Source organism: Echinops telfairi, unplaced genomic scaffold (genome assembly GCF_000313985.2).
Source record: "Echinops telfairi isolate 266 unplaced genomic scaffold, ASM31398v2 ScPeMD7_23;HRSCAF=83, whole genome shotgun sequence".
Taxonomy (NCBI): Eukaryota; Metazoa; Chordata; class Mammalia; order Afrosoricida; family Tenrecidae; genus Echinops; species Echinops telfairi.
The window spans coordinates 86,478,963-86,501,272 of record NW_022103920.1 but is presented as its reverse complement, the minus strand read 5'-3'; the positions used below and the strand labels follow the sequence as shown (position 1 = coordinate 86,501,272).

The following is a 22,310-nucleotide window of genomic DNA, read 5'->3' as shown; positions in this document are numbered from 1 at the left end:
CGGGAGACAGACGAGAGCAGGTGGGAAGTGGACTTCTGGAAGCAGCCTTTCTTGCTCTCTGGTTGAGTGTCTGCTTACGGTCACTCTCAGGGGAAGACAAATGAATCTTCATTAAAAGAGAAAGACAAGTTCTTTCAGACTGGGAGGCAAGCCAGAACTCAAGACAGTGGGCACCGTGAGGAGTGCTCCTTAGGAAATGCTCTCCAGGCCACACTCACCCCCTTCCCAGATTCCTGCAAGAGATGCCCATCGTCTCTGGATGGTGCCCTTCGCAATGTGTTCAGCTTTCCTCTGGTGGCAAGGCTGCCCTGCTCTCTGCTGACCCTCAGAATGGGTTCTGCAAAGAAGGTCTGTTTTTCTGCCCTACGTGCATGGAAGGGAGGGTGGTAGGAAGTCACTGCTTTCCTCTCTTCTTTTCTCATCGTCCTCGGTGAATTCATCCAACTTCTAGCATTATTATTATTTTCGGGGAGCAGGGTGATGACAGGGATGGCTTCCCATGACTCTTCGTCTGCTCCCCGAAATAATTAAGATTGCAAGAGTATCTACTGTTCTCCCGTCCACATGGTCATCTTTTCTAATTTGCCTGATCCAGCTTTCCCGGCTAAAGATCGTTCCTCTAAGTGAAGTTGTCTTCGGAAGCTACTTCTATCATTTGGCATTTCCCAAGTCAAAGCACACCAGTGTCCACTGGAAACATAAGGCAAGCCACACGTGTCATTGAAAAATTTCTAGAAGCCACTTAAAATATGTTAAATAAACAAGAAAATCATTTAATAATGTATCAATACATTTTCTTTAACCTGATTTACTGCATACATCAAAGGAGCCCTGGTAGGGGAAGGGTTAAGAGTTAGGCTGTCAACTGCAAGGTCAGCAGCCCCAAACCAGCAGACACTCCTCGGGAGAAAGGCAGGACTTTCTACTCCCTGCAGAGTCACAGTCTTAGAAACTCACAGGGGCAATCTGCCCAGACCTGCAGGGTCACCAGGAGCCGGCATCAACTCGATGGCAGTGAGCTGGTTCTGTCTTTCGGTTCTCGGTAGTGGAATTTGTTTTCAATGAGACCTGGGTTGAAGCAATGGCTTTCTGGAACCTTTTCCAGTTGGCTTTGTCTCTTGCTTCCCTCTGAAACAAGCTAAATTATTTACAGTTAAGTTGCAAGAAAGCAGGAATCATTTTCGTTGGCTGCAAAGCACTGTTTGTCTGATCACTGCACACTTACTGGTCTTGCTGCTTCACTTTCGTTCTTCCTTCCTCACGTTGGCAAAGCCAGCAGCTAGGGAAACAGCAGGCACACGGGGGTGTTTATTTTGAATTCACATTCTCTCTCCAGAGCCTTCAACTTGGAAGTCAGATCACTCTCTCTCTCTTTTTTTCTAAGAAAACAACATGGTTGCAGACGTGACCATGTGTCAATCAATAGTTACATTATTTTTCCCCAAGCATCTCTGCCCCTTGGCTCTGAGGACTCAGGGGCCTGAGTATTTTATCTGCAAATGCCCACCAGAGTCAACAGGAAGCACAAGGAACACGGCGGGTGAGTGACGAGCAGCTGGGGCCAAGGCATTGTCTGGCAAAGGACAGCCGCTCTGCCTCCAGTCTGAAACACTATTTACATGCTCAACTCCACGGTGCAAGCTCACGTTTCCTTTTACAGCAGAGTTTTGGGGAAGCCCTGGGGAATGACCCTTCCCTGAGTTGAATGCTCGTGAAATTAATTCTCTGGTGTTCAGGGGAAAGGCACGGGTAGGTCATGTTAATTGCTTCAGGCAGCAAGAACTCCCAGTTCCACTGGCGTGGGTAATGGAAGAATGATATGCTAGGCGGTCCAAAGAGGACGTGTGGAGCTGCTTTGCAGGAGTTTCATGGATTTACCATCTGTAGGGAGAGGTTCTCTAAGATATATCTATATATGTATTATTATTTTTTATTAGTGAACAGGAGAACATTCAAAAAACCAAGACAGATAGCAGCCAACTGGGAATGCCGCACCGCCTGGAATAGCTTAGTCTGCTGTTCCATCATTTCCCCAAACAGGAAACCACAAAATGTTTGAGATTAAGGCCACTAGATCATTGGGAAAAGAGCATAACTTTGTCTGCAACGTATTATGATGTGTTGTATGTGGGCCAAGATTTAAGCATAAATCTTTCGTCTAAAAATGCAACAATCCCAATCCAGCCTTCTCACAAAAGCAAGTGTGCTTTCCTGTTGTACCACAGCCTCCTGCTAAAGCAGTTCTGTAATTTTCCTTCGTAAACGGAGGAGTCAACGGGCAATAAAGAGAGAAGCGTTATGCTCGCTGCCAGAAGCACGTGGGCTTTGCTTTGGATTTTGCTTTTGTTTTTAAAAAGTTAAGTTTTAGACCAGTAAGTGGTTTTCACATGATTTATTTTCAGTTGTGCTTCCATACTGGTGGCAGTGAGGCCATAGCAGACGGCAAATGTATACGCGCCGGTCTCCTGATGCACTCCTGCCCTAAGCCCTTCTGTTAAGCCGGATAGAAAGTGCCGATCTGACACAGTGCAGAGGGTTAGGAAAGGAGGGGAAAGGAAACAGGAGTCCCAGGGGTGTGGGGTCAGTGATGGTAGCTCCAGAGGATTGCAAGCAATAGAATGCTACAACAGAGGTGTACATTGCTGAATGGAAAACTGATGCGCGTCTCTGTAAACCATTACCCAGTTCACAGGAAAGAGTGTTTTTGGTTTTTGTCATTGACAACAGCAATTCAAAAGGCTAAAGAAGATGCCGAGACAGTGAATTGGTGCTCCTGGTGGAGGAATAATTTGGAAAAGGGGGGCAAGAATGGTTACTCAGCTTGAAAAATGTAATGACTGTCACTGGATAGCTAGCACATGGAGAAATTAGTGTGTTCTGCTGTGTGTATTATCACAAAAACAAAAACAACAACTTGATTCCACAAACTGTATACCAAAATAGCGGTCTATTGCTTGCTATACTGTATATGTATACATATGTGGAACAACAACAACAAAAATCTCACCCCCATCGAGTGGAGGCCGACTGGTAGGAGAGACCTTATAGGACAGGACAGAGCTCTCCCTGTGTGTTTCTGAGACTGCAACTCTTTACGTGGGTAGACAGCCTCATCTTTTTCCTTTGGAGCTGCTGGTGGTTTCAAACTGCTGATCTTATGATTGGCAGCCCGACTCATAACCACTATGCCTCCAGGGCTCCCCCCCCCCACACACACACACATGCTTACACACACACACACACACACACACACACACGCGCACACACACACACACATATATATATATATATATATATATATATATATTCTAGCCCTATAAAGAGGGGGCAATTCTTCCTTCTTTTGCACACAGAGTTGCTGTGAGTTGGAACGGACTTGATGGCACCTCACAACAAAAACCCCGCTCCAGGAAGGAATCACAGTCTGGGGATTGCCAAATATCGGGGCGGTTCTACCCTGTCCTTTATAGTCGCAATGAGTCCAAATCAGCACCATAGTAGTGAGTCAGGTTCTTTTTTCTTCTTCTTTAATGTCTTCCCCAACAACCCTGGGATATAGATATCCCACTTTGTAGATGAGAAAATGAAGGCTCCGAGTGAGTAGGTATCATGTCCAAGGTCATTCAGCACAGACTGGGAAACTTTGCCAGTGGAGTTCCAGATACCTGCTACTTTAGAGCCTCTGCTGTTTTTTCTGTCAGATTAAGGACCCAGTGCAGCTGTTATATAATCCTAGCCCCTGCATCTTAAGCTGCACAGGTAACATAAACCCAGTGAGTCCACTTCAACTCACAGTGACTCTACATGACAGAGTAGGACTTCTCCCTAGGGTTTCCAAGGTTTCAAATCTGTACAGAAACAGAAAGGCTCCTCTTTCTCTTTGGGAGGGTCTGGTGGGTCTTAAGTAAACAACTTAAGTTAGCAGCCCAGCATCTTACCCACTATGTCTTATTGGTGTCCTCTCCTAACGAAATCATTGAGCTGTTATCTAGTTTATCTCATTTCAAATGAGGATATAATGATAGATTATAGTTAGATAGGTAGGTAGGTAGGTTGGTAGGTAGTAGATGGATGGATATGGATGGATGAATGGATGGATGTTTAATTGGTTGGTAGGGAAGGAGGGAGGTAGCTGGTTAGATAAATGATGCTTGGGTGGATGGATAGATGGATAGATGGATGGATGGATGGATGGATGGATGGATGTGATGGATGCTTAATTGGTTGGTAGGGAATGAGGGAGGTAGCTGGTTAGATAAATGATGCTTGGATGGATGGATGGATGGATGGATGGATGGATGGATGGATGGATGCCATTGAATCAACTTGATTCATGACCGCCTTTTATACAACAGAACAAAACAAAACATTGCCTAGTTGCATCATCCTTATGATCACCAGCATCCCCAAGCTGATCTTTGGTCCCTTGCCATTGGTGGCCCCCTTGTTCATCAAACATGATACCTTCCTCTAGTAACTGACCTCTTCTGATGATGTGCCCAAAGCAAAATGAATTGAGCAATATTTTTTATGGCACACAGGTTTTTGTTGGCTATTTTTCACAAATAGATGCCAAGCTTTTCCCTTAGTATGCCATAGTCAGGAAGCTCCACTGAAACTTGACCAACATCACAGCAACACACAAGTCACTACATACAAGTGTAACATGCACGTTGGGTTTAAACAGTTGTGTTAGACAGGGCACTCTAGAGAAACAACAAGGACCCTTGTGATCATATGATCATAAGTGTCCTTGTTTCATATATATATATATGAAACATATCTCTATATCTCTATATCTATCTGTCTATCTATCTATCTATCTATCTATCTATCTATCTATCTATCTATCTAGAGAGAAAGAGGTTCATACAGACAGAAGGAATGTAATGGCTAATTAGTCCACACAGCAGTACAGAGAGCTCAGTTTAGCTCACTTTCGTGGAACAGTCAATATACTGAAGGTCCTTCAACACACACTCTGCCGGTCCAAGGTCAAGGAAGCAGACAGCAGAGTCTGCCCTCAGACAAGACAATCAGAGTCAGCCCTGGAAAAAGCAGACAGCAGTGTGGGGCAGCAACAGTGAGTAGCTCCATAGCTGAGAGAAGCAGGCCCTGATGGGTTCTCCAGCTCTAGTGATGCACTGCAAGGCGACAGGATCCATGGGTTGTACAGCACACAGTTGAGGCAAAGAACTAGCTCAAGCAGCAGCATGTTGATCCAAACCCCAGGCAGAAAGAGAGATGGGATGGCAACCACGGGAAACGTTTATCTCCATTGCCCTCCAATCCCAATCAAGCTTCGAGCTGACTAAGCTCTGCCCACCTGTTCCTATGAAGACCTAGTGGACACAATAAACCTATCACAAGAGTACAGCAAGGCAAGCTTTGTGATACTCCATGTCTCTACCTCATGATGTAGTATAAGAAGAGACTAGAATGACGTATACATGAAAATTTTTTATGTTAATATAAAAAAAACATAAGATTTATAAAAACACTTTCTTCATAAGTGACAAAGGTAAGAAAAAAAGGTGCCTGTAACCGAAACCACCCCATGCCATCTCTTGTACATGCTTGACGTCTGCAACGAGCTTTTGAGCTTGTCCCAGTGGCACCATCAGGGAAGCATTAGATTGATAAATACAAAGTGGGAGGCTGAAACCCACCAGCTTCTCTGAGAGAGAACGATGGGGCTACCGATTCCTGTAAAGATTGAAAGCCTTGGAACCCTATATAGGTTCTATGTGAGTCAGAATGGACCAGATGGCGGTGGGTCTGGTTTGGGGTTTTACAAGCGAGGTTAGCTATTCACCTAGTTGTCCTGAAGATGGAAATCTGGCAGTATTTGGATTCCCATGTTAGTCTTCAATAAAGACCCATCTTTGGCCAAACTGAGGCACCCAAGCTTTTAGTGCTGTTATTTGTATAATTATTATTAGAAAAATAATTTGAGAAGCATCACCAGGAAAAAGGGAAAATAGTTAAATTAAAATAAATTACCTATAATTCCACTATCTTCTCTGCTGGTATTTTATCTATCCTTTCCCAATCTTTCCTGCCACATGTGCCGCATGCTTTTTTAAATGGAAGGAGCCCTGGTGGCACAGCGGTTAAGCACTAGGTTGTTAACCAAAAGATTGGCAGTTCTAACCCAACAGCCTTTCTTTGGGGAAAAGGTGTGGCACTTGGCTTCCATCAGCATTTAGGGTCTTGGAACCCCTGGAGCTGTTCTACTCCATCCTGCAGGCCTTGTGAGGCAGACTAGACTCCATGTCAGTGTGTGTTGGGTTTTTTTCTTCCCAGGGTAGTAAATTAAATCACAGTTTTTCATGGGCTTTTAACAAGGTAAGCATTTTCCCCATGTCACCGCAGAAATACCCATTTGTTTTTGTTTTTTCCTATTGTGGTTTAGATGAGCGGTTACTGAGCATTTCCAATAAATAATGCAAACACGTTACGGTTGGGTGACATTACTTGTGATTCCCTCATCATCATAGCGCATTTCCCACTCCTATCCGGGCTGTCCTTTCGAGTGGTCTCTGTGTCTTGCCTTCTGAGCTTGGCATTTGGGCAGATGTTGTAGGTGGGTCTGCCTCGGTGATCATTCTGAGTAGTATGTACCTCGTGGTGTCACCATTCCCTTTATACACCGGTCGACTGTTGGACTGAAAAGTGATTCCCAAGCACTCGAAGGGCCCACCAGTCTCCATCAGACCAGTGTCTGGCCTTTTTTTTATGACTTTGAATTTTTTTCCTTGCATGTGTTTCTCCCTCTCTTTCCAGGACCTTCTGCTGTGATCCCACAATGCAATCCGAGTGTAAATAGTGGTAGCCAGGCACCATCTGGCTCTTTTGGTTTCAGGGCAGTGGAGGCCACGGTCCATGAGTCACTGCTTCTGTGAGTCTTTGATGCCCTTCATGCCTCTCTGCTCCAGACCAGAACATTCCAAGAGTTGTATCTTAGATGGCTGCTCTGAGCCGTTAAGACTCCAGTCATTAGACCATAGAACATGGTCTTTGTGAATTACCTTTTGCCCATTGACCTAGTTGTTCCCTCAGGCTGTGGTCCTGAGCCTCCAGGCCCAATGGCGCTTTCTGAAAGAAGAAAGGCAAGGAAGTTGAGAGCTTGGGGGTGCTTCCAGGAATGTCACTGCAAGCCAACTCCTGCCAGCCTGTCCTTGCTCTTGCTTTGGTAGCATCACTCCTGACAAAGGAGGCATAGTTAAGGGCAGCATTCATCTGTCTTCTCCCCTCTGTCTTTACCAATCTCAGGGCGAGTGTTTGCCTGGACAGTCCCCGTTTTAACACTGCAAGTTCAGCATCCGGGACAATCGCTCAATCTAAGGCAAATCAGGACAGCTGGCCACCCTAGCTGTTTTGTGTGCAGAACCTTTGTGACTGGCAGTCCAGCAAGGTCCCTGTCCTGAAACTTCTTTGACAATGAGGGTGTGGATAGTAGTCATTGCTTCTTAGAGCCACTGCAACATACAGTACCTCAAATGGGTGGCTTTAAAGAGAAGACCTTTATTCTCCTACAACTCAAGATACCGAGGCATACATTCAAGGCACTGGCTGTATGAGGAGGCCCCCTCTCTGTGTATCAGCTCTCTGGAAAGGCCCTGGCCTCCTTCAGCTTCTGGAGCCTGGAGTTCCTTGGTTCCTCCCTGGGGCCTCCAGCTTCGCCTCTGTGTCTATGCTGTGCTGCTCCTTATAACTCAAAAGAGATTAGGACACCCTCAGTGTTGGAAGAGTTTCACTACATAATAACGAAAACCTCAATTGCAGACAGGACTGCACCCACAGGTAGGCTGTTGTTGCCAGGGGCCTTCAGTTAGATCCAACCCACAGTGCCCCTGTAGGCCAACACAGTTCTGCTCCCAAACGTCTCCAAAGCTGTGAATCCGACTGCCACACCTGTCTCCCCCGGAGTGGCCAGTGGGCTCGAACTGCTGTCTTTTGGGTTAGCGGCCAAGCACTTATTTTTCATGTTCTTCAACAACACCATAGTTCAAACGCATCAATTCTTCTTTGGTCTTTCTTATGGATGGTTTATCTTTTGTGGCATCTGAGGTAGTAGAAACACCTTGCTTTGGGTCAGGCACACCTTTGCCCTCAACGTCACGCCTTTGCTTTTCTTAACACTCTAAAGAGCTATCTTGCAGGACATTTTCCCAACGCAACACATCTTTTGATTTCTTGACGGCTGCTGCTTCCACGGGGAGTTGATTGCGGATCCGCGTAAATGGAATCTTCTACAGTGTCAACATTCTCTCTGTTGAGCATGCTCTTGCTTACGGGTCTAGTTGCGAGGGTTTTTGTGTTCCTCATGTGGACACGTCCCCGTCGCGATGTCTGCAGTCGCTGTTCATCAGTAAGTGCATCAAGGCCTCTTCTCCTTCAGCAAGCAGCGTTGGGTTGTCTGTATCCACAGGTGTTCAGTCGTTAGGATTTCTATCCATTTGAGAGGGCTTCAACAGTATGTGAGAAAAATCCAATCATTCCATTTCTCCATGAGTTTTTGAAGCTCCATCATATTTTGTGTGTATGGTGGTGGTAGTGGTGGAAGCGGGGTGAGGGGGTGGAGCATAATTCAATCCCTAACTAGCCCACTTGGCTTCTCACACACGCTATCACTGGACCTTGAGATGTCTCCCCACACTCCTCTGTCTCTGGAAGACGCATCCAGCAGCCTATGCCTGCGGGAGAGCCGGGGAACATCACAATGTCAAAAATAGAGGCTCCTGCACACATAGCCTTCTCCCCAGCAGCCTGAACGCCAACTGTGAAATCACCTTGTGCTATCAGTAATCCAATTTCTTTTTCTGGTGCATTTGACCTAGCTGCCTTTAGATATTAAAAAACAAAATGCTTGCTTTGACAAGGAAGGGTTTCCATGTACCCCAAGTGGTAGACCTTCCGTGAACCAGGGCCTGAGATCGTGCCTTTTGGCCCCCTTCCATTGAGTAGTCTGTTCTCTTGTCTATGGCGAGTCTTGCAAGACAAGGGGGACAGCTCAGGAGGAGCTTCTTTACACGTGAGTTCAACAGACGTGCGTTGCAATCCTGTGTGTCTCGGCCTGCTCCCCGCCGCCCCTTTGTTCTCCGTCCTTAAGGATGAACTAATCAAATCCATTTTATTTTAACAGACATTATGTAAAGGAAGCTGCGACATGAACAGTGGGGGGAGACCTTCAAGCTGTGTCTAGCAGCCTTGAAGAGGAGGACGGTATCGGCGCCTCGGGGATCTCGTTAATCAGCGTCTTTTCATGAGGCCTGGAGGAGGGATTGCTTGATAGATGACTATCTTCGCTAATCAGTTATGATCAGGCCTTCCTAGAATGGCGAGGTGGCTCCGCTTTGTCCAGTGGGACGATCGTGTATAATTGTTCCCAGACTGTTGGCCGAAACAGCTGTCGGGGGGTTGGCACGGGCTTCGCGGCGTCCTCAAGGTCTCTGAGGCTCTTTCTTTGTATAAACGGTGCAGAGATTTTACTCCTTTCCTGTAGCTGACTTCTTGAAGGACCGTTAACTCTATTAGGGCTTTTCCTCTGCATGGCCACTCTTTGTTACATGAAAGGGCCCGCGACCCTGCAGCGGGGGCCCAGCGCCTTTCATCCCCGTCTGGATCCTGGCCCACTGCGGCTTGAGGACTGGGAGTGTGTCAAAGTCCTGGGCCTTTTAATTATGTTTCAGCCTTTTAAGGAGCCTGTACATGAAGGCAGAGATGGAAACATATGCAGGGAAACATTTTATATCCAATTTAAGGATTCCACCAAAGGGCTCTCTCCACTGGGGCCCAGTCAGAGCCCCCACCTAGATCAAAGATAGCCTGGAGTTGAGGAAAGACTCTTTGTTGGAAGTAGAGTGGCACTACTTTATGAGCAGAAATGACAACGTGGTAGATGGATTAAAAATAGCATAAGAAGTGTAGAAAACAAAGAGAAAATGTTTTCAGATTTCTCCCCATCCAAATTAACTAGCTGTCTTCTTCTTCTTCCTCCTCCTCCTCCTCTTCTTCTTCTTTTGAGCCTACTGGCATAGTGGGTGACGTGTTGGCCTGCCAACTGTAAAGTCAGCAGCTCCAGCCCACCAGCTGCTCCCCCAGAGTGAGGCAGCTCTGCTCTAAAGATTTATACTCCAGAAACGCTGGGGAGCAATGCTACTCTGTCCTACGGGGACACGATGGTTGGGAACTGACTTGATGACAAAGAGTTGGTTATTAATTTTTTAAGTTGCATTTATGAGTACGTAAATGTGTACATCTATTTCACAGAGTCCAAATGGAATCTTATGTTTGGCTCTCAGCTGTCAAGCTTCACATTATGGGAATAGTATTTTACAGATCATGATCTGATCAAAATTGAAAATGACTGAGCAATATCCCATACAGTTCCACTACCATCACTTATTTACCTATTCATCAATTTGAAATGGTGGGTGCGTCTTTAATCATAGTACAGCTCAATGGATCTAGGCATAGAAATCCGCACCCCACCCCACCCCTTGGGTTTATTTTCATAGAATACAATACATCCATTTGGATCACTGGGACAAACGCCATCAAGTGACTTCATCTTAGGGTACAGAATTGCACATTGATTTCATGAAGCGTCCTGCCACCTGCCCTGTCCTCGGTGATTTCACCTGAGTTCATCAGCAGTAGGTTCACCCGGGTCCCATTATAAGCACATTGGATGCTGCTTGGGGAAGAAAGAGTGGACTTGTCTCAGGGGTGAGACACATGTTTGGCAAAATCGTGTATGGTAGGGATGAAGGCCGTCTTCTGAGACAAGGGCCTATCCTACTGAAGACAAGGGTTGGAAAGATGGCAGAAACACTCCTCTCCCGGAGCACCTGCCTGCGTCCATTTGCCACTCCCATCAGTGTGGCCGGGGAGAGCCACGTGGGTTAAAATGCAGCATTGCATTTTAATGCAGTTTAATGAAATGCGGGCTCCATGCAAATCCTGTGGCATGGGAATTGCTCAGGCCACCAAAATGAAACCACAGTCCTCCTCAACCTAGTTGCAGATCCAACTAAAACCTAGCTCACTGGGCAATAACACAGACATTTTGGCGGGGGGGACCGAAGGGAGACCTTTGTGCAGACAGATGCCTCTGAAAAATCAACCCTTCGGAAGACGGCAGCGGATGAGACAAGGCTGGGGTTTGTTTCGGGCTGCTGGCTAAGCAGCTGAAAACAACGCCTCTGACAAGCTCTGAGCTGGCATGTCTGGGCACTGCATCTGAGGCAGTCGTGTGCCCACTCTCCCGCTCTAGCTGTCTACTCCCCACTCCAGCCTAGTCTCTGGCTGCCCCTGCACCATCCCACCTCTGCTGATGGCTCCGTCTCCTTCCAGGTTCTGATCTACAATGGTCAGCTGGACATCATCGTGGCTGCCCCCCTGGTGGAGCGCTCCTTGATGGCCATGAACTGGAAAGGCCTCGAGAGATACAGGACGGTGCAGAGGAAAGTGTGGAAGATCTTTAAATCCGACGATGAAGTGGCTGGCTATGTGCGGCAAGTTGATAACTTCTGCCAGGTACGGGAGACCCCATGGGAGCATGTGGCTTGTGAGAAAGGTGTGTGTGTGTGTGTGTGTGTGTGTGTGTGTGTGTGTGTGTGTGTGTGTTTAGATACAGCCTGATGGGCTTTCAGGCAGAATGTCTTCTGCAGCTTCACTTCCTATGAACAATTCATACTAAAATGCATAGACACATATTTCACTACTGTTCAGGAGATAAGATGCCAATTCAAAAGATAATAACACTCAGCTGTATTATGTCCTAGGATTGCCATAACAGAATAACTCCACTTGAATGGCTTATGACAACAGAAAACCATAGTCTCTCAGTGTTAGAGATTAGATGTACAAATTCAGTGTGTCCACAAGGGCAAGACCTCGTGGGCTCCGAGGGAGGGCCCTTCCTTGTATCTCTCCACTTCTATTACTTTCAGGCATTCCTTCCCTTCTGAAGGTACATCTTCACAAGACCACTGTCTCCCTCTGTTTATCCCTCTGTTTCTTCTCTTGCCCAAATCATTCAGATTAGATTAGGACCTTTCCTACCTACTCCAGTGTGAACAAATGTTAGCGAATACCAGCTTCTGAGAAGCTATTTCCAGACAAGCTCACATTCACAGGCATGGGGGTTAAGACCTCAATCTTACAATCCAATCCATAACATCAGCCCTAAAAAAATGAATCATCAATGATGGGATTATCTGCTGGGGAATTTGAGACATCACTTCACCTACTGATGGTCCTTCTGAAGGACCGATGGCCATGATCTCCTATTACACTTGGAACCCCAGTACACATCTCTCTGGCTGTTATCTCTAATCATGCCACAAAACAGAACTGCCACCAAACTTGGAGGACCCACAGGTTTATGACTGCTACTGCCCCTCCACCACGCAGTCAGCAGGCCCATGGTTGCTGGACCTAAAGATAAAGGTGGCCCCTAGCCAGTGCTGTGCACCCCACTTCCAGGCTGCAGGGCTAGCCTTCTCAAGGATGATAGGGCATGTTCCATGATGACATCATGGTTACACCATGCACCTGCAGAAAGTTCTCGGCAGAACTAAGAAATCCCCAAGATAAGCTTTTGCTTAGTCAAGAGGAAGAATTCCCCCCTTCCTGCTTTGACTTTTGTCCCCCTCCAATTTTTTATCTGTGGCAACCTCCATACCCCAATTCTATACCTTTGTGTGTTTGGAGTGACAGATTTCAGAAATCCATGTATTCCATTAGGCTTCAGATAGAAATGTATCAGAGGCACACTGCCTAATAAATTCATTGCTTGGAGACAGTAAGAGAGTTCACTAAGAATTCCTTAAGAATGATGATCCCGGGTGATACTACGTATTATTCATTCATGTTACTAGAAATTATGCATATTCTGATGCAAAAAGGCAAACTTGTCCCCCAGCACCACTCCAGGAGAATAAACAACATACAAGAGCTTTAAATACTACACAAAATGGAATTATCTTGGACAAAAGAAATAGCCCAGATTCATTTTAGGCGACCACGTGAGGGGAAATTCTATTTTCAAAAAGTTCGTGGAGAAACATTATAGTTTCAAAATTAAGATCAATGATACCAAAGAATTATATACTGGGGAAATGGCGAACTGAATGAATCAGAAAGGAAGTAATCCTGGCAGCTTGGGTTCTGACCATGAAATGGGAAGGGGAGAAAGAAGAATCTGTCTATATGCAGGGGAGTCCCGGAGAGAGGGAGGGAACGTGTTATGCACATCCCTGTCTGCTTCTGTGAACTTGGACACAATCCTGTATTCAGCCTGACTTGGAAGCCACAATAAACAATTGACTCTGAAGGGCTGAGCCCAAACTAATGGATTTTCAGGACTGGGTGACACGCTCTTAATTGCAAAATAATCTAGGTTTGATGTTTATTGCTTACTTGGCTGTGTTTACATGACATAGATTATATAGCAATTCAAACATGTTGATGAGAAGGGAAACTCAATGACTTCAGCATCTTCCATTGCATTTTAGTAGATCTCCATGTGCAGAGACATAGTTTATATAACCGGAACAGTAGCATACAATGTTGATCTTGCTTTGTGCTTTTGTAAAAATTAAGTGATTGATTCAATTATGGAAGACCATAGGCAAATGCACAGATCATAAATGCACAGGGAACTAACCCTTCACAAAGTGGACCTACCAAAGGGAGCATCCTCTAGATACGAACGTGGATGCAACTTGATTTCCTTGTAACTGTTATTCTCCTTCCAAAGGTTACCACAATCCTAATTTCTCATACCTATGTCAGTATTGCCAGTATTTGAACTTTATATAAATGAAATGATTCTCTATATACTTCTTTCTGAGCAGCACCCCCCACCCCCGCTGCCTCTCTCTCTCATATATATATACTTTAATCATTTTATTGGGGTTCATTCAACTCTTATCACAATCCACACATACATCAATTGTGTGAAGCACACTTATACGTTCGTTGTCCGCATTCTCAAAACTCTCACTTTCCGCTTGGGCTCCTGGAATCAGCTCATTTTTCTTTCCACCCCCTCCCTCCCCGCTCCCCCTTCCCTCATGAACCCTTGACAATTTATAAATTATTATTTTATCATATCTTACACTGCCCGGTGTCTCCCTTCACCAACCTTCCTGCTGCCCATCCCCCGGGGAGGAGATTATATGTAGATCCTTGTAATCAGTTTCCCCTTTCTACCCCCACCCCCCTTCCCTCTTCCTTCCTGGTATCGCCACTCTCATCACTGGTCCTGAGGGGTTCATCTGTCCTGGATTCCCAGTGTTTCCAATTCCCATCTGCACCACTATGCATCCTCTGGTGTAACCAGGTTTGCAAGGTAGAATTGGGATCATGATAGTGGAGGGGAGGAAGAGTTTAAGAACTAGAGGAAGGTTGTGAGTTTCATCAATGCTACACTGAACCCTGAGTGACTCATTTCCTCCCCACTACCCCTCTGCAAGTGATGTCCAGTTGTCTACAGATGGACATTGGGTCCCCATCACACGGTCCCCTCATTCATGATGATATGGTTTTACCCCCCCCCTTTGGTGCTTGATACCTGGTCCCCTCAACCCTTCGTGATCACACATGCTGGTGTGCTTCTTCCATATGGGCTTTGTTGCTTCTGGGCTAGATGGCTGCTTGTTCACCTTCAAGCCTTTAGGACCCCAGACGCTATATCTCTCGATTGCCGGGCACCATCAGCCTTCTTCACCACACTTACTTATGCACACATTCGTCATCAGCGTTTATGTGGGGAAGGTGGTCACACAATGATGGTTTTTGTTCTTTGGTGTCTGCTACCTGATTCCTTCAACACCTCGTGATCACACAGGCTGGTGTGCTTCTTCCCTGTGGGCTTTGCTGCTTCCAAGCTAGATGGCGGCTTGTTCACCTTCAAGCCTTTAAGATCCAAGACGCTATATCTTTTGATAGCTGGGCACCATCAGCTTTCTTCATCACATTTGCTTATGCACACATTTGTCTTCAATCATGTCAGGAAGGTGGGTATCATGGAATGACTGTTTAGCTGAGCAAAGTGTTCTGGTATTGTGGGAATGCGCATATGGAGGCCCATTGTCCACCTGTTCCCCTACTAAACCTGTAAATATATGCACATAGATCTATTTACCCCATAATCCTTTATCTATTCTGCATGAAGTTATTGCTAATGTACTTTCATTGCTATGCCAATCCAAAAAAAAAGCCAACAAACAAGGAAAACCCACTGCCATCAAGTCAATTCTAACTCATGGTGACTCTATCTAGGGTTTCCAAGACTTTGTAAAGCCTCTGCTTTTTCCCACGGAACAGCTGATGGGTTTGAACTGCCAGTCATGGGTAGCAGTACAATGCTTACTCGACAGCATGGCTAAGGCTGCTTTGTTGTTATCTATTCCTCTGTAAAATACTCTATAATCTACACACCCGGTGGTGCTGTGGTTAGGCATTGAGCTGCTAACCAAATGGTGATGATAGAAAGAAGAGGCTGTCTGCCCCTCTAAAGATTTATGATCTTGGAAGCTCTAAATAGCATGACTATGAATTGGAATCCACTCGATGGCACTGGAGTTTTACTATCAACAGAAATTATATATTTAGATGACTTGTTTCAAAATTTTAATAATCAGAAATAACGCTGCTACAAATAATATTATATGTCTTTGGTATATAATTATGTACTTTTCCGTGGCATGTACCTGAGAGTGGAATGGGCTACAGTCCCACCAGCAAAATACAAGACTTTGAATTGTTCTGCATTCTTTCTAACCCTGGCTTGTCAGTCTTCTTGGCTTTGGGCATTCTAATGCGTGTGTAGCGTATATCATTATGATTTTAATTTGCATTTCTCTGGTGACTAATGAAGAGGAGCATCTTTCCATATATTTATGAGCCATGTGGATGTCTTCTTGTGAAGCACCTGTTCATGTTGTTCGCCCATGTCCCCCTCCGATTCACTATCTTTTCTTGATTTGTATCAGTTCTTTCTATCCTCTAGATATGCGTTCTTTGTCAGTTATAGACACTGAAAATATCTTCTCTCATTCTGTGGTTTATTTTCCACTTGCTTAATGATGTCCTTGATGAACAGAAATGCTTGATTTTCAGCTACTCCAAGATGAGGCTAAGTCAAAAATATTGCCAACAACCTTTATTAAATGAGAACATCAAAATATGAGGCTATTCCTTTGACTTATCCCTTATGTGGGTCTATGTATTTCTGAAGGCAGTGTTTCTGTACCTCTAACCTATCTCCAAAGAATTCAGCACTCCAAGTTACATCAGTTTCGACATCCTCAAGGGTCTTAAATCGTGTTTCTTTTAAATAATGAGCTTTGCGAACAAACATGTTTGAAAGAGCAAGATTAGGACTAGGGTGAGTGGATTGATGTTACCAATGCAGTTCTCAGAGGGCAGCTCTGCTAACCTCAGGGAACAAGCAGGGGCTTTGTCCTGGTGGAAAATATTCCTCATTTTACCTTCCTGGCTGTTTTTCTCACCAACGTAGTTTTCAGTTTTCTTAAACCTGCTTTGCAATAAGCCCACATGATTCCTTTGACAAAAGTCTACCAGGATTACCTCTTTGAGCTGATACCAAGGGCCCCAATAGAAAGTAAATGTTTAGAAAAGGATGATGGCAAGATAGGTACAGATGTGCTTGAAACAATTGATGTATGGAATGTTATAAGAGCTGTAAGAGCACCCAGTAAAATGATTTAAAAGAAGATGACCTCTTCGGAATCCCCCCAAAACTACCGCTATTAACTTCTGAGCTGATGTCTCTGTTTTGAATGATACTGGTTTAGCAGATCCCCTTAAAATCCATTGCTTTGATTGGACTGATTATTTTTTATTTTTAGTTCTGTGCCCTGTTTCTTCTCCTTCCCTGCAATATGACCAAAGGCAAACCGCTTAACCTCATGCCTCAGTTTCCCCTCCTTTACAATAGAGATACTAATGCCAGGTTCCTCATAGGATTGTGTCAAGCTCTGTTTGAAACGATGTCAGAGAAGAATAATGACTATAATGTGGAATGCTAAAAGAAGGAGCAATTATGTTTTACTTATTTTTTTCTTTTTTTTAAAATCATTTTATTAGGGGCTCAGACGACTCTTATCACAATCCATACATACATCAATTGTGTAAAGCACATTTGTACATTCATTGCCCTCGTCATTCTCAAAACATTTGTTCTCCCTTAAGCCCCTGGCATCAGGTCCTCATTTTTCCCCTCCCTCCCTGCTCCCCCTCCCTCATGAGCCCTTGATAATTTATAAATTGTTTATTTTGTCATATCTTGCTTTGTCCGATGCCTCCCTTCACTCACTTTTCTGTTATCCATCCCCCAGGGAGGAGGTCACATATAGTTTCCTGTAATCGGGTCCCTCTTTCCAACCCATTCTCCCTCTATACTCTCCCAGTATCGCCACTCACACCACTGGTCCTGAAGGGATCATCCGCCCTGGATTCCCTGTGTTTCCAGTTCCTATCTGTACCAGTGTACTTCCTCTGGTCTAGCCAGACTTGCAAGGTAGAATTTGGATCATGATAGTGGTGGGCGGAGGAAGCTTTTAGGAACTAGAGGAAAGTTGGATTTTTCATTGTTGCTACATCGCACCCTGTCTGGCTCATCTCCTCCCCAAGACCCCTCTGCAAGGGGATCTCCAGTGGCCTACTAATGGACTTTGGGTCTCCACTCCACACTCCCCCCATCATTCACTATGGTAAGATTTTTTGTTCTGATGATGCCTTACACCTGATCCCTTCGACACCTCGTGGTTGCATAGGCTGGTGTGCTTCTTCCATGTGGGCTTTGTTGCTTCTGAGCTAGATGGCCTGTTGATTACCTTCAAGCCTTTAAGACCCAAGACACTATACCATTTTATAGCGGGGCACCATCATGTTTTACTTATTTTTATTGGGGGATAATATACATCGCATACATTCCAATAGCTCAATCATTCAGTCCTATCAAGGAGCATTATACAATCATTACCATATCAATTTTAGAAGGCCACCCCCACGTCACCCATGGTTAAAGCGCCTTCAAAATGAGTTGTGCAATCACACTCCATTGTAGCACTCCCTTGCCGAACAGTTGGGCTCTTAGGAGAAATATAAGCACAGTGCTCCTTACTTACTTCGGACATGGCATCAGCAAAGAACAACTACTAGACGAGACCAGCATGCGGAGTAAAGCGGAGGGCCAATGGGAAATGAGGACGGCCACGGGAAGGTGGATTGCTGCATGAGCCCCAACCAAGTGCTCAAGGCACCCATGATCCTGAGGGTGGCCCAGGACAGGACAGTGTTCCCTTTCGCCCTTCCTCAAGTGCTTCTGGGTCAGATCCGGGGCTTGACCGCAACTAACATCAACATCCCAGGATCGTTGAGGGAATTCAGTCAGCTAATTGGCATCAACTTCTCTACTGGGCTCATAGTGAATGTTTGCTATTGTTCCTCTCACAACCTTAGGTCATTTCCAAGAATATAGATAGCAAAAAGAAAATGGTAACTAAAATAAAACTGTTTCAAAGAGAGAGAGAGAAAAGAACACGATAACCAGCAAAAATCAAGACCAGGAAAGCATTTCATTCAAAAGCAACCCTAAATAGAAATTTGGATGTGGAATATTCTCGCCAGTAAGAACCACACTGAAGCAACAGACTTCTCCCGCTGTTTGTTGATCAGAATGACAGCGGGACATTCCCCAGACCCTGCCGTACCTGCCTCCACCACCTGTTATTGTATGCCTCCTGCACTAACCTTGTGAAACGCGCCAGCGCCCCCTCCTTCTGCATGTGTCCTGCATGGCAGTTTGCATAAAATGTCCGGCTTGGGAGACCAGATTGCTGCTTCCAGACCACGTATGCCACGGAGGTGGGGAAGGAGAGTGGCTGCCAGTCAGAAATGTGCAGCAAATGTCACCCTGCGTCCGCTGACCCTTCTTGTGAATGCAAAACACATTTCCAGAGGACACGGAGCTGCCCTGGCTGCCAAAAACTGGGCAACACAAGCAGCAGGGCCCACATGTGTTTGTAATAGGGAGTGTTTCACGGCACAGCAAGGGAGCTGTGTTTTCTGTAGGTGATTCTTGACTGCTGGCAGAGAGCCCTTGCCCCTCTTCGGACTCCAGTGTCGGTTGGCGGTGGTGTGGGGAGATGAGAGGACGAAGCAGGAGGAGATTCCAGGGTTAACAGAGGCATTCTCTGTGAGCCTGGAATCTGGAAGACTGTCCACATGTCAAGCGCCTGATAAGGAGGGGGTCGTGAGGGAAGCCGACCCTTAGCCTCGGAGGACTTGCTTTTTTGCATTAGACACACAAAACAGAAGCGTATGTATGGGCCTGCCAAAAATGAAATCTTGCTCTTTGCCAAACACCGCAGCTTTTAATTTAAAAACTCAAATGCAAAGTCGGGTTGTCTGTGCCTAGTTCCTTAAAACACTCACTGAATGAGAGTTCTCCCAGGGGAGACGTGGGGGGCGGGCAAAGGGAGCCCTTTCCCCAAGTGTCCTCCACAGGCGGTGACCAGGAAGCCAGATGCAGCCCCCAAGGGTTTCTCGGGACCAGTTGGAGACTGAATGCTGCTGCTTGCCTGCTGTGGACTCTAACCCAGGAGGCAGTGGGTCTGGGGTGTTTGTTCCCAGCTAAGACTGACACTGCCTGGTGCAGTCTGGGAGAGCCTGTGTGTTCCTCTGAAAGTGCCATGTTTGGGTTGAGTGATTTCTAAGGCATCTTCTAGTGCAGGTCTGCAGTATCGGTTTTTGTTGAAGATTAAAAGCTCAGTTAGCAATTGGTCTATTTAAAAAACCCACCAAAGCTATTAGGTAGCTTCTGACTCATGGCACCTCCTTGCTGTGTGCAGCTGCTGTGCACTATAGGGTTTTCAGTGGCTTATTTTTCAGAAGGAGATCACCAGGCCTTTCTTCTGAGGTGCTTCTGAGTAGAACTCAAATCTCCAGACTTCCAGTCAGCAGCCAAATGTGTGTTGATTGTTTGTATATTGAGGGAGGGTGCACAGTTAATTGCTTATATATTGAGGGAGGGTACACTGTAGTTTTGCCTATAAGCCTCCCTTGCAAATAACGTGCGCATCTATATAGATTTGTCTCCTCAAGCTTTTTTCTTTCCACTGCAATGCAGTGCCAGTAAGTGCCCATGAGAGGCAGGGGAGTGACCAACTCTAGACCAGGCTGCAAGAGCCTTCAGAGTGTAGTGGTTACGAGTTGGGCTGCAATCTGTAAGGTCTGCAGTTTGAAACCACCAGGCTCCTTGGGAGGAAGCCAAGGCTTCCTACTCCTTCCTGTAAATGAGTGACAGTCTTAGAAGCCCACAGGGGCAGTTCTACCCCGTTCCTATAGAGTTGCTATGAGTCAGAATCATTTCACCAGACCTAATTCAATCAATATGCTGAGCAAATTTTAGGAGAAGTAGAGGAACATGGCATCAGGATTGGGGAGGACTTATTAATGACCTTGGATGTGCAGACGGAGCAAGCTTGCTGTAAGGAGGAGGATTTGTAGCACTTACTGATGAAGAGCAAAGACTATAGCTTCAACTTTTAAAAAAACCCGAAAAATCACATAATTAGACCAATAAGCAACATTATGATAAATGGCGAAAGTATTAAAGTTACCCAAGCATTTCATGTTACTTGAGTCCAAATTCAACCCTTGTGGAAGCAGCAGTCAAGAAATCAGATGACCTGCCTTAGGCAAACCTGCTGCAGGAGACTACTTTCAAGTGCTGAAGAGCACAGGTAGCCCGTTTATGGACAAAGGCATGCCTGACTCAAGGCACGCTATTTTTAATCGCCACATAGGCACTGACCACTGGGCAATGAACATAAGGAAGACTGACGAAGAATTGGTGGCTTTGAATGACCGCATTGGCAAACAATAATACCTATACGATGGACTTCCAGAAAGAAGGAACAAATACAGAATGCCCCCTAGCAGCGCGGATGGCCAAACTTCATCTCACACATTTAACTATGATGTCAGGAGGGACCAGTCCCTGGAGACAGACACCATGATTGATAGAAGTTCAGGGGGAAAGAGGAAGACCCTAAGAGGTGGAATGACATCGTGGCTGCAACAGTGGGCTCGCCCGTAGGAAGGAGAGTGAGCATGACCCAGGACAGGCTGGTTTTAGTCTTAGGAGTTGAAGCTGGCTTGACGACGTCTGATAACAAGCCCGGGCGACGCGCCTGTCCTTGGAGTGCACACGTGGTGATGGAGGTGGTAGGAAGGGGCTGGAAGATTGGTGGGGGCAAGAGCATTGACAGCACAGCTAGGACTCGTGGTGTTTCTTAAAGGAGAGAGGAGTTCTTAAAGGGGGTGGTGGTGGAGAAGAGTAACAGCCACAGCTCCCTGATGGTTCTTTTCTAAAGCTACTGTTCACTGTATGTTGTTTCTTGACTACATAGAACAACAATAAATGGAGGGGGGGGGTGCGTGGGAAATAGCCAAAATCTTTTGGCTAAAATAGAGTTCAGACTAAGATTTAAACATTTCCACGGATAATCCACAGAGGGAATGACAGAGCTGGCCATCTGCCGGCCTGGAATTTCTTGCTGACAGTTCATATATATTTTTTGGAATTTTAAACAGCTCAGGGAGCATTATGAGCTGTTTGGGGAGGAAGTAATGGTTCCAGAAAGATCTCCAGGAAGTCCTTAGTTGCACTGACATGATTCAAGGAAGCAGAGTCATGAATGTGACGTTTGCAGTTGACTAATTGGGCGGGGATAGGTGTTGGTATTTGTTTTTCGCGAAAGAAAGCAACTGCTAAATAGATTTGAGACAAGGACTATCAAAGGCAGCTAACTGTTGGGGGACCTACACCCGTATATTGGCGTTGTTGCTGAGAAGGTTGCAGACCCGGAATCTTCCCACCTCCCCACAGCTCTGCTGACCTCTACAAAGAGAAATGTCTGGGATGATAGGGTTTTTGTGTCTCACTTCCAAACCTCAGGAAGGCTCTTCTGTTCACGTATGGGATTCAAGCTGTGGGCAACAGATCTGAGTGTAATGTGTTAGTCTGGGTTGACTGGAAAAACAAATCCAGAGAGATTCATGTGTGTAAGAGAGAACTTTATATCAAAGAGTAATTGTATATTAAGAAAATATCCCAGCCCAGCCCAAGTCCATAAGCACAATATTAGCCCATAGGTACGATATCAGTCTGCAAATTCCTCTTCACTCTCATGCAACACATGCAATAACACAGAATGCAGGAAGATCACAGGCCAGTGGGTAGAAAGTCTTGTGGATCCAGT

At 45.6% G+C, this 22,310-nt stretch overlaps 1 protein-coding gene across 1 annotated transcript in view; it reads left to right on the top strand.

Moving 5' to 3' along the window:
* The window catches only part of CPVL (carboxypeptidase vitellogenic like), a 130,926-nt gene that overhangs the window by 85,735 nt on the left and 22,881 nt on the right, over positions 1–22,310 (top strand). The window contains exon 11 of the mRNA XM_004702853.2: positions 11,362–11,544. Within this exon, the coding sequence (XP_004702910.1) occupies positions 11,362–11,544 (183 nt within the window). The remainder of the gene's footprint in view (positions 1–11,361; positions 11,545–22,310) is intronic.